Source organism: Podarcis pityusensis (genome assembly GCF_964106645.2).
Source record: "Podarcis pityusensis genome assembly, chromosome: 14".
Taxonomy (NCBI): domain Eukaryota; kingdom Metazoa; phylum Chordata; class Lepidosauria; order Squamata; family Lacertidae; genus Podarcis; species Podarcis pityusensis.
The window spans coordinates 6009728-6022516 of NC_138039.1; the positions used below are offsets into that span (position 1 = coordinate 6009728).

Below are 12789 nucleotides of genomic sequence, written 5' to 3' on the forward strand. Positions count from 1 at the left end.
CCCATCATCCCTGTCCGTTGGCCATTCTGCTGGGCTGGTGGGAGTTGAGAGTCCAAGCGTACCTGGAGGCCACCTGGTTCCCATTCTTGATGGACCCTTAACTTGGGGGGAAGTTTTAACTTAGAAATTAACGTATTTCTCCGATTAGCAAAAAACAAACAGAAACGTATGGCACCCTGGTCTATCAAGACCGGCTGCTTTATATCAGGATCAAGATAGGACTTTGAATCATAGAATTGTACAGTTGGAAGGGACCCTGAGGATCATCTAGTTAACTCTCTGCAATGCAAGAAGATGCAGCTGTCCCATACAGGGACCGAACCTGCAACCTTGACATATCAGCACCATGCTGCAACCAACTGGGCTATCCTTTCTCTCCAGAAGCATTTAGCTTTCACCAGGATTAACCATTGTAGGGGCATAACTGCTTGTTGAAAGAATCACTCTGGGCAGCTGTGCTGATGAACTGTTGGTGTACAGCCCTGGACTTGAGTGCTCAAACAAAATGGTTATGCGAAAAGTGCAGTTTTGAGGCGCTGATGAGCTAGCAAAGGCTTTTGCAGTTGCCTCAAACATCCAAGCAATTACTCTCCCAACTAAGTTAGCTGTGCCTGCAGTCATCCAGTTCATTTCCCGTCTTTCTTCACCGCGGACTGATTCACCAATAACACCACTCCATAATGGTGCATTTTCTTTGAAGCATGTCTTTCTAATCTTCCCATTGAGGATGCCATCTTTTGCCTTTCCTTTGCCTGAGCATCTGTGTCATCTCTCTCTATTGGACTTTTGCTTTCCCCACCAGAATGGCATTTAACGGTTTGCTCTTCCTTCTCTCCTCCCATGTACAGAGTCTGAAGGAAGGCCTGACCGTGCAGGAGCGCCTCAAGCTCTTTGAATCCAAGGACTTGAAGAAAGACTAGTTCTCTCCTTCCTATTTGGCTTGACCACGCACACCTCCCTGCTTGCGGCATCACAGCACAAGCACCCTTCTGTTTTTTGTTCTCTAGGATCCTCACTGCTGTTGCTTGTGTGTGGGGTTTTTTCTGTTGTTGTATGGATGCTCCAGAAGACTGGAAAATGCTGGGAGTTCTTCTGCCCACCATCAAATGAACTTCCCAACTTCTTAGTCCTGACTTACAAAGTTTTTAACCTTGGCAAGAGGGCTGGGAGAGATTGGGGATACGCTCCCCACCCCCCTTGGCTCTCTACAAAAACATCCTTCCTACTGTATATCCATTACACTAAGTGTCAGTATTAAGGCTCAACAGCCTGTTGATAAGCTAGCTCTGTTTTACCAAATTCTTTGGTGTAGTGACAGGGCCGTGGGATGGGGGGAGGGAGGCAACACACTGTGCTTAGCTTTGCCACTGTTGAGAGGAATCCAGCACTTAAGTGCATGCTCTGGATCAAATTTTGAACCACTGAAACAAGACATGCAGACCTGTTTTTGGCATAATCAGTGCCCTTAGTGAAAGCTTGTTTGTTGCAACAAGATAATTGGCTTAGAAAAAGACATTTGTGGCAGCCCTGATTTGTAGCTTAGTGTTTAACTATGTGGTCAGTTTGGAATTTATTCCCTTAACGCCACTTAGATCTTCTTGAAAAGCTTTTAAGTTGCTTTGCATACAGACAGTTGCAGGCATTGATGTGCAATCAGCTTGTGATGAAATTAATCAGTGCAACTTAACTATTTCTTGTGGAGAAATAGGGTGGTGTCCTTCCACACACTCCTCCTGGCAAGGCCATGCTAGAATTTGCACTGTTTCTTAGAGTTTCAGTGGGATGTACCTGCCTCTGTGTCTGTCATATAATGTGACCCAGACTTTTCTCCCACCTAATTTGTTGCAAAACAAACAAAATTCTTCTGCCCAGAAGCTCAGAGTTTTTCTTCAAGATGCCTTTTAAAGAACAAATCTTTTGCAATCCTTGCTCTGGTCCTCTGGAGGCAGTAAGAGCGCTTCTGCCATGTAATCGGTAGGAATGGTTCAGAATTCTAAATGAGCAGGGCTCTTTTACAAAGCAGGAAGGGTGTGGCTTGCTGATAAGCAAGAGGTATTTGGAACAGTACAGCTGAAGTCAGACCAGTCCTCCAAGCAGGTCAAGGCAGAAATTGGGGCTGGCTTGCCTTTGGATTGACTTAATGGGTCTCAAAACAGTTGAAGAGAGTCTTCTGTATGTTCATGTAAGCTGGTAGCATCTGCATGTGGAAATACAGTTGCAAGATGTCAGTGGAGAGAGAAGTCTAACCAGGGGAATGGCAAGTCACAAATAACCTTGCTAAAAGGGAGCATTTGAAAAGTGGAAGTCCAAATTTTTTAAAACATCTTAGTGCCATTGTTTATCTGAAACAAAGCAGTTGTCTGGGCCCATTTGTCCTCCTTACCTATGAGGCCCAATAACAGAGGCATTGAATATTTGATCTGTTGGGTTCCAGGGCCAAAAGGCCTTTCCCAAGCAGTATAATGTATATAGAGCAGCTTTGAACAATGCATGCAATTTTTTTATTCCAAAAGCAGGTGAACATTGCTGTTTTGAAAAACGTATAGGAAGTGTTGGGAAGTTAATTCTACAAGGTTTGTGGGCAAGGTGCCTTTTGGTATTTTAAAAGTCTTTTTATCTGCCTTGCTCAGGTGGGGTGAATTTGAGGTGGCGTTTTGCTTTTCAGTCTATTCAGACTAAAATTGTTGATCTTTTGAGCAGACAAATCTGTAAAGCAAAGTTTTGCTGTTAGAGGCTAGGGAGAGCACCCTGTCCCTTTTAGTTTCATCCTGTTCTTAATTGGACACACATTGATTCTGTTCTGTGGGCCCTTGCTGCTGATCCATGCGGAAGCAAAACAGCTCTTAGCATCTTTCTTTGTGTTATATGCAAAGCAATGTTCCTTCAAAAGCTGTTGCTATTTTGGAGCAGGGGGGTCTTCACAGCAGAAAATTTGCTGTCTTCTTGCTGTGTGTCTGGCAGTTTCTTTTTAAATCAGGTATGAAAGGGATAGGGTTTGGCTGTCTTGCATTGGTGCCTCTAGCAGTCTGTCCACACCGTCTGACTGCAGAGAGTGATTAGCACATAATGGAAAAGCCTGCATATTTTATCCCCTAGGGTGGCTAAGGAAGGATGGTTGTGCTTCAGGCCTAGATTATTTTCTTTCTCCTTTAAAATCATTAACTAGGCTTGTAGCTTGGCAGAAGAATCTTATTTTTCCTTAAGTACCTGCAACTTGAGAGAAACCTTGCCACTGGAATGAATTATCTTTGGATTATGTTTATGTTTAATCCATACACTTCTTTAATAAAACAAACAAATGTCCTATGTCCTCTAAGATTAGAATAGCCAGTATTTCACAAACATTAAAATTGGTGTAAAAAAAAAAAAAAAAAGCAACCAAGCATCTTTTTGCTCAAGAAAGTCTGTACTGCTGTGACCAAGTTGCTCTTCATACACAGCAAAGCAAGTTGGCTTTCTAGTTGTATTTCTTGAATGGCTTTTAAAAGGCACAGTATAAACATTATGTGAATAAATAGGTATGTTCTATTGCAAGCTGCTGCATTTTACACAAACCTACACTACAAAATAACTGTGGTCTCAGTGAAGTTCAACACTAATGGATGTACAGTATAAATATACTTGCATAACAGCTTCTTTAATCTTGCCTGTTGCAGATTTCTTTATTCGTCTCTCCTTTTGAAACAGAATTGAGTGTTCTGTTAATGAAACTCATTTTCCTTTATCCCATTAAAATATGGAAAAGGGGGATTGCCGAAGTGCATATCCCAAGCAGGCTGTTTTTCCTGTGGCAGAGGCTGCCTGCAAGTAGCCCTACGCGTTGTTTCTTAATAAGTGTCACTTTTTGTAATGACAACATACTTGATTAGAATCCCACTGGATTTTTTGCATTTTGGTGGCTCATATGCAGTACTTAGTTTGTTGTGAACACTTTTAAGCACATGCACGCTCAGTGTAGCTTATACTTCCTTTGTAATTTCTTTCTTTTTTAAAAAAGCTTTGTTATTCTCTTTAAAAATAATTTAAAACCTGTATAGTATTCAAAGCACGCAATGTAAATATTTATTACTCAAAAAAAAATAGTGGAGGGGTTTTGGGGGTGAATTTTTTTAAAATCTTGTTCTAATACAATGTCCTTTTGACTTGGAAAAGGAAATTAGTGTAACCCGATAAACCCACTCTATGTTCCCTTAAAGAATGTCTGTTGGTTTGTTTGAACATTATAAATATATTTTTAAATTTCTCTGATACCTTTTTAGTTTTGGAAATGCCTGTCCAAAGAAGATGTACAGTGTTTCAAAACTTCAAGCCTACTTACCTATACATTAATTTTCTTACCCTTTTCAGTTCAATAATCTTAGAGCTGACAGTGGCATAAACTCCTCTTGGGTGTGCATATATATGATTACAGAGAGTAGTATATCTGTATATTAATGGTGGTAGTTATTCTGTCACTAAGCGTACATCAGTATTCTTGCATGGTAACTTGGCGCTGTTGCGGAGTAAACCAAGGATTTCAATAAGGGAATGGAGTAGATTTTTATTCCTGCAACCCACCCATCTTTTTCAGGTTACGTGGCATGGTGGTGTAACAGCATGACAGAATACAGTTAACATAGGATGATTATTCAATTTACTGTAACACTAGATTTCATTGCGATGTAGTTTCAACAGTGTTACAGTGCCGGGGTCATCTTTACCACTAGACCATGGAAAGTAGATGGGAGTCCATTACTGACTGCATGCCTTGGAGAACAGTTATATGGCACATTAGAAAATGTCTTGCTTTTTCAAGCAGTGCTCAGCAGCCTCACGCCATGCACTGAAGTCCACTAAGGAGTAAATGAAACTGGGAGTTGACAGCAGAACCCCTCTAGTGCCAAGTGAATTAACCCCTCTAGTCATTGAGATTGATGTAGGGTTCTCATTTCAGTCTGCCAGTAGAAGAACACAGCTTCTAATTGTGTATTAAAACAGTCACCTCTAAGAGAAATCAAAGCACTTGAGAAGCTATCAGCTAAGTGTTCTTGAGTAACAAAAGCCTGCATTAGTACACTCCTCCAATGTGGTACTTGTCTGGACAAAATGTGTATATGGCTAAGAAGGTGAGGCAAGCACTGTACACACACAGGTATCCCTACTTGAGCTCTTCCTCATGCCCACTCAACACCAGCTTCCTTTTAAAAGATACTGAAATCAGTCTATATTATAAACCTGCTTGATCGACAAGCAAGCCTACAGAAGCATCAACTCCTAATTGACCACGACCAAATTGAATCCTAAAGTGGTCATCCAAGCATCAAGCATGAGGAGAATGATCAATTACTCCAGCCCTGCAAGATTCAGAGCCAGAGCAGCCGTGGGATTCGGCAGGAAAGCTGCTAACCCCAAAAACTGGAACTCGCATGCAAGAGCAGAATCAAATAAAACCAATTCACTGGGAGAACATATTCTCTAATTTGCCTGGTGAACAAACATGTCCAATCTGACTTTTTTTTTTGCAAAGATGAATGGTTTGAGCCGCCTCCTAGGAGTCTGAAAGGTATCTTTCTCCTCTTGTTTTGTTTTCATGCTTTTAAGAGCTATTTCCTCCTTCAGCTGTTCACTGTAATAGAAGTATCATTTATGTCACAGTATTTATTCCTTACAAACCTTGTGTGACATGCTAGGGTTCCCATGGATGTAGCTGATGATTATTTTGTAAATATTAATTACTTAACTATACATAAAACTGTATCGTAATAAACTATTTTTGCACCACCCTTGGCATGCTGTGGAGAAGATTTTTGTTAACACTAGATACAGAGAAGTTCTTGAAATAGCATTCCAATGTTTTTGCATCCTTCAATTAGTAATAGAAGACAACAGTCAAGGATGCTATGCTTACTAATAAAAGGATCTATGCAATACAATTGTGGAAAGCCTCCGAGTACGTCCATCTGCTCTGGAGAGGCATTTCAGGGCAGATACACAGCAAAAATAGCACACGTGAAATTATTAAATGTCCAAAGAATTTAATAGTACATAAGGATGATTGTAGCAGCTATCCCACCTGCAGTTACCCTTCAATATAAGTTAAGTATTAAGAAACATTTTATGAACTATCATTGGAAGGCCACGACGATTACAGTACACCAATTACTAAACGGCTTCAAGAAAGGCTGAGCATTCTGAACTAGTGATAAATTACTATTAATTACCACATATTGTTTCTGTAGGGACGCGGGTGGCGCTGTGGGTAAAACCTCAGCGCCTAGGACTTGCTGATCGCATGGTCGGCGGTTCGAATCCCCGCGGCGGGGTGAGCTCCCGTCCTTCGGTCCCAGCTCCTGCCCACCTAGCAGTTCGAAAGCACCCTTAAGTGCAAGTAGATAAATAGGTACCGCTTTATAGCGGGAAGGTAAATGGCGTTCCGTGTGCTGCTCTGGTGCCGGTTCGCCAGAGCAGCTTCGTCACGCTGGCCACGTGACCCGGAAGTGTCTGCGGACAGCGCTGGCTCCCGGCCTCTAGAGTGAGATGAGCGCACAACCCTAGAGTCTGTCAAGACTGGCCCGTATGGGCAGGGGTACCTTTACCTTTATTGTTTCTGTATGTGTTTTGCTGACAGTTTTCAAAAACTAAAAGCTATATGAATATAGCTGCTTTAAAACAGCATATGACCCTGAAGAAAGTTTTATGACTGTGATCCACTATCTTCCTCCCTCCTCCTCTTTAAGGAGTACACAACATATTTATTTAAGTCACTACAGTGTACCCACCTCATGGGTACAATGGAGTTTCTACTGTATCAAGAGCACTGTGATAACCACACATACACTCTATTTGGAACAGCTTCAATACTTTTGGAAACTCAACCACTGACAGACTGATTCAAAGCCCTTTAAAACGCTGGTGTCCATAGAATCATAGAGTTCTAAGTCCAACCCTATACAATGCAGGAATCTCTAGTATCCATTGACAGATCGCCATCTAACCTCTGCTTTAAAACCTACAATGAAGGAGAGTCCACATCTTCCAAAGAGAGTCTGTTCCACTGTTTTAACAGCTCTTACTTTCAGAAAGTTCTTCCAGATGTTGAATATTCCTACCTCAACAGTTCCCTCCCCAAACTGGCACCACAAAATACGCTTACACCAGAGTTGCATTTCTACACTTGGGATATTGGTTATGGCTACAACTTACATGCCAACATAAGGTACCTCTCAGCCTTATTCTGCACCCACCCATTTATTAGGACAGGCGGGTGTTTTTAGTATACCCTCTTCAAATTCCAGCTGATGTTGACTGCCCAATGGCCATCAGTCCCACCCAGGATGGCCAGTGGTCAGGAATGACAGTGGATAAAGTCTTAACACCTGTAGACATGCAGCTTCCCCACCCACTGCTATACCAAGTTCCAGTTCTGTTTGAGATTCCTCCATTACTGGGAGTTGACCCTTAAGGTCCTTTCCAACTCTACAATTCTGTGATTCTAGGGCTGAATTCTACACATGTACAGTCATCGAATCACAGCTGTAGAGTTGGAAGGGACCTTCAGGATCATCTAGCCCAATCCCCTGCAATGCAGAAATCTCAACTAAAGCATCCATGACAGATGGCCTAAAAAACCCCAAGGAAGGAGAGAGCATCACAACCTTCCAAGGGAGTCCATTCCACTCTCTAACATCTCTTACTGTCAGAAAGTTATTCCTGATGTTTAGTTGTAATCTCCTTTCTGGTAACTTGAATCTATTAGTTCAGGTCCTACCTTCTGGAGCAGGAGGAAACAAGGTTGCTCCATCTTTCATGTGACCTTTAGATTTTTAAGATGGCTAACCTATCTCCTCAGTCTCCCCAATTCCATGCTAAACATACCCAACTCCCTCAAACCGTAAGGCTTGATTTCCAGACCCTTGATCATCTTGGTTGCCCTCCTCTGCACATGTTCCAGCTTGTCAATATCCTTCTTAAACTGTGGTGCCCATAACTGGAAACTATTCCAGGTGTGGTAAGACCAAGGCAGAATAAAACAGCAATACTACTTCCCCTTCCACACATGAAAGAGCAGCATATGAATTATCTGTGAGTTAAGCACACACATTCATTCCCATTCACACACTGGGCATTTATTTTCAAGTAGGTCTGCTTTATGCTGCTCACCTACAAAGGCAAATTGTTCTATTCTAATTATTTTTATGTTATTTATACCCCACCCTTACGGCTGGGCTTCTGGATGGCTTACAGCATATCTAAAAACGTAATAAAAACATCAAACCTTAAAAACCAAAGGGGACAAAGCTGTTCAGGCAGCAACCATTTTAGGTGCATCCGATATGTGCGCAATCACGCACACAAGCATTGCACTGAACTTGAAAGTGAGCCGAAAACATCACAAAAGGGGGCGGAACAGGGTATTTGCAGGCTTTTTCAATCGTATTTCAAATATATGTGATTTAACTTAAACATGCAGTGCCTTGGAATGTAAGCATCACATCAATTTGGGAGTTGGCTGTATGTTAAAAAGGTCCCCGCCCCCCAGTAACATCCTGCAGGTGGATGCTAGGGTTGCCAAGAGAATGGCAGAATAAACACTCTTCTTGAAATGCTATCTACATGTGGGGACAGTTGTTTTTATAACAGAAACATATGTATTAGAATTTTAAAAGCACGCTTTATTGAGAACAGGTATAATAGCACATAAGTACAGGCCATCTATTTCTCAAAGAATAATTCAAACACACAATATGTTGCTTGTACAATTTTTTAAAGGAGCATAAATTTGCATTTAGTTACTCCTAAAGCAATTTATGCCATTCTCAAACACATAACTTAGGAACTAGTCTTTAGACTAAAAAATTTACTGCTTCAAAATAGTCATTTAAGCTGCAATTTTGTTTGAGGAATAGTTTTATCCTTTTTCTGTACCTGCTGTTCTTCGAGGAAAAATGTGTAATGAGCTGGATTGTAGTCCTCCCAAATCCTTTCAAATTCTGCCAGGAAAAGATTCACACAGTCCCTGTCTTCAACTACCAGCAGGTTCTCTCTGTTGTTTTGAATGGCTTGAGTAGTCCAGTTCAGGGAGCCAGTGAGCAGCATTTTTTTGTCAATGATGGCAAACTTATGGTGCATGTACCCACTATCCTGATCATGACGTACCTGAATTCCTGAAAAACCAGCATACCCTATTCAGTGCCACAAAATCACTTTTCCATCTTTCCACGAAACTGACTTAGCTCCCAGCACTATACGTAGTGTACTGAGAGCTACATACAGAAATTCAGTGGCTGAAATTTCTTAAGTTTATGAGAACACAGGGCAACTTGTGGAATTATACCCTGAAATGACTTTAAAAAGTTAAATGACGTTAAACAGACATGACCGCCGTACACGCTGCCCAGGCTTGCATCCTGGAGAAGTGCCGTATTTTTCGCACCATAACACTCACTTTTTTCCTCCTAGAAAGTAAGGGGAAATGTCTGTGCGTGTTATGGAGGGAATGCCTACGGGTGACAGGGGGGATCTGCTGCAGTCGTGAGCAGAGGATCCATGGTTCCCCTTCCTTCCCTCCTCCGTGGCTCGCTTTGAAACAGCAAAGCGGGAGAAGAGCCGCTGAGTGGGGAGGAGAGAGGGACAGAGAGCCTGCTTCTTTAAAGGAGCAAAGCGGGAGAGGAGAGCAGCCTGTTCAGTTGGTTCCTTTAAAGCAAGCAGGCTCTCTGTCGCTCTCTCCTCCCCACTCAGCTCGCTAAACAGCAGCAAAGTTTTTCAGCTCGCTAAGCCGGGGATGAGCGGGGAGGAGGGAGAAAAGCAGAGCCTGCTTGCTTTAAAGGAGCAAAGCGGGAGAGGAGAGGAGCCTTCTCCCCTTATACCCCTCTTCTTCATTATTAGCAGCATCCTTCTCCACCCACCCCACACATGCTCCTTGTCCCTTGAGTGCTTTTCCTTCCCTCCCCACTTAAAACGTGGTTACAAAGCACGGATCCACATGGATCCTCAGGATTTTTGCACTGGGTCACCCCAAATTCACCATCAGATCACATAGCATGTCCATGGCTACATCTTGCACCAAAAAAATTACGCACCCACTGTTGCCTGGGGCCGCAGTGGTGCAAAAACGTGGTTACAAAGAATGGATCCAAATGGATCCTCAGGATTTTTGCATTGGGCTACTCCAAACTCACTGTCAGATCACATGTCTGTGGCCACAGCATGAATCACAAAAATCATAACTCACTGTTTCGTTTAGAATATTTTTTTTTGTTTGTTTTCCTCCTCTAAAAACTACGTGCGCGTTATGGTCGGGTGCGTGTTATAGAGCGAAAAATACGGTAAATTCAGTGCTGTTAATGCAACAAAAACAACACTGGAGGCAGCAGTTAATGAGTTACCAATCTCTGCAGCCACAATTGACTTCACCCTGGAAGTCACACTCCGTTTCTCTAGAGATAGATGGAGGCCAACAACCAAGTGGTTCTGCTGGGGTTGGGTGGGACTGCTGAACGTTGACTGTTGTATAAATAAGTGAAAACAACAAAATACTTGCAGGGTGGGGTATGTAAATGACAACTCCGCTACCAAATTCAGCGTAATTATTATTAAATGTAGTTTATACCCCACTTTTCTCCCAAGCTGGGACCTCTTTACAAATTATGAACAACATTCATACAAGAACTTTAGGAGAGTTCCACAGTGGAACCAAAGGTGGCAGACTCTCTTTCATTTGAGGATTTTAATCAGAGCCGTGGGGTTTGTTTGTTTCTAAAAAGAAAATGCATCGCAGAGATTTGCAACGATATAAAAACAGACAATAAAACATAAAACCAGACTGTGGCTCCCCTTCTTGCAGATTGCTCTCCCCAGGGAAGTTCATCTTTTACCGGCCTTTTAAATGCGTTTGTGGGAGGGGGGGTGGGGACGGGGTCATTGTTTTGTCTTGCTCTTCTTTTTACTCTTCTTGACTTTATTGTGTCGTTTCTGGGGTATGTCTTTATTTAAAAAAAAAAAAAATCTTGGATTTTTATGTTGTGAGCAGCCCTCAGATGAAGGACGGTGTGCAAATTTAATAAGTAAACAACGGGTTAAAATCCCCCCCCCCGTCAGGTGTTTTCTGGTTTGTTGCGCCCGCCTTGCAGGGGGTTGGGCTAGACGACCCCTGGGGTTCCCCTTCCGCCTCACACCTCCCTCCCTCCTTCCCCCCCGGGCGACTCACCGGCTCTCCGGAGTTCGCCGATCCGCGACCCCTTGAGGGCCATGTAGTCGGTGTCGGTGACGACGCGCACCTGGACGCCCCTCTGGTGCAGGAGGCAGACGGCGCGGCCCAGCTGCGGGTTGGAGAAGGCGAAGACGCACAGGTCCAGCGAGCGCCGCGCCGACAGCACGCGCGCCAGGAGCCGCCCGAGCGCGCTCTCGCCGTGGGGCAGCAGGCACGCGCACGGGGTCGCCGCCGCCTCCTCCCCCGCCAGCAGCGACTCCACGCACGTCACGCGCGACGGGAAGAAAAGCACCTCGCGTACCGGGGAAGGCGGCGGCCGCTGCCACTGCCACCACCACCACGACGACGACCGACCCAGCCGCCCTATTAGCCAGCAGGCCAGCGCCTCGAGAGCCATGCCGAGCCCCACCGCTAGCAGGGCCCGCGCCTTGCCGCGCCACATCGTCGCCTCAGGGCGCCACGACGGCCCGCGTCCCCGCGCGCTCCTCCAACCGCCTTTTTTCCCCCTCCCCCACCGCGCATGCGCCCCTGCGCGCGCGCGCTATCCTCTCAGCTGCCTTGTCTGTTAAATTGCCACAAGCGCGTGCGCTCCGTCCCGCTCAAACGTGCCTTCCCACGCCACGGCGCATGCGTCCGTCCGCCCGCGTGCGCCCTTTTCCTCTCAGCCGCTTTTTCTTTTCAACTGCCGTAGCGCATGCGCATTCTTCACTTCATCAACCTTTTTACTTGCCGACTCGCACGCGCCCTCCAGCTCAAGGACTTTGGGGTTTCTTGCCCTCGGAGCGCTGCGTCCACTACAGCGCATGCGCTGGTATTAAGGCTGTGTAGAGAACATAGAACGGCAGGCGGGACAGGTGGCGCATGCGCACACGCCATAGTTTCCAAGCGTCTCGTTATGTCGTTTCCAGCTGAGCTTCGTGTTTCGTTTAAAAGAAATGAAGTTAATTTTATCCATTTATAACCCTCTGCTATCAAAACAGCATCCGTCCAAGGCAGTTTAGGATACAGTCATTGCAACCGCTAACAAACAAGTGAAAAAAGAAAGTTAACCATAAAGTTAAAAATAAATAAATTATATAGTGTTTAATTCTATCAATATACTTTTATAATTATTTTTTTCCATGTTGTAAGTGGTTCTTTTTTCTTTATCCATAAGCCGCCTTGAGCCCCTGCCAGGGAAAAAGGTGTATAAATAAATATAATAATAAATTTCACTTGTGCTATATATGGAATAAAACAGGCTCCGATATTATTATTATTATTATTTATTATTATTATTATTTATACCACCCATCTGGATGGGTTTTTCCAGCCACTCTGGGCAGCTTACAGCAAATTGTAAAATTTTCAACCTTCAAATTTTCAGCCTTCAACCTTTTCATTCATTGAGGGACCAGTTCCTTAATTGTTTTCCACGTGGGCATGACTGCTGATGCAACCCTGTTTCTTCATTCCTTGCACTTTTATGCCAAGGCGGTTTACCATTTTAAAGGACTAAAACAATATAACATATAAGGCAGGGCACAAAGGTGATAGCCCCCACTGGAGCAGGCCTTGATGTTCCCTGTACCTGCCTCCCGCGCCCTCTTATTATTTTATTT

General features: G+C 43.9%; 2 protein-coding genes across 8 annotated transcripts in view; one reads left to right on the top strand and one right to left on the bottom strand.

The window, feature by feature from the left end:
• The window catches only part of MPRIP (myosin phosphatase Rho interacting protein), a 155985-nt gene extending 150223 nt beyond the window's left edge, over window positions 1–5762 (top strand). For all 7 annotated transcript variants that reach the window (XM_080980897.1, XM_080980896.1, XM_080980899.1 and 4 more), the window contains one exon: window positions 849–5762. Coding sequence is in view for 5 of the 7 variants with exons in the window: in XM_080980896.1 (XP_080837022.1) it covers window positions 849–920 (72 nt within the window). In the remaining 2 variants the exon portion in view is untranslated. The remainder of the gene's footprint in view (window positions 1–848) is intronic.
• On the bottom strand, window positions 1771–12339 carry PLD6 (phospholipase D family member 6). The gene is made up of 2 exons (XM_080981278.1): window positions 11186–12339; window positions 1771–9143 (listed from the first exon to the last, which is right to left on the bottom strand). Exons 1-2 carry the CDS (start codon window positions 11628–11630, stop codon window positions 8854–8856), a joined length of 735 nt encoding a protein of 244 aa, XP_080837404.1. The 5' UTR covers window positions 11631–12339; the 3' UTR covers window positions 1771–8853.
• Window positions 12340–12789: the final 450 nt, after the last annotated feature.

Bases quoted from the DNA above. Each gene is read 5' to 3' on its own strand.
- PLD6 (XM_080981278.1), bottom strand. From the start codon at position 11,630: ATGTGGCGCGGCAAGGCGCGGGCCCTGCTAGCGGTGGGGCTCGGCATG. The intron at 9,144-11,185 runs GTGAGTCGCCCG...CTGGTTTTTCAG, and splicing joins CGGCGAACTCCGGAGAGCCG to GAATTCAGGTACGTCATGAT.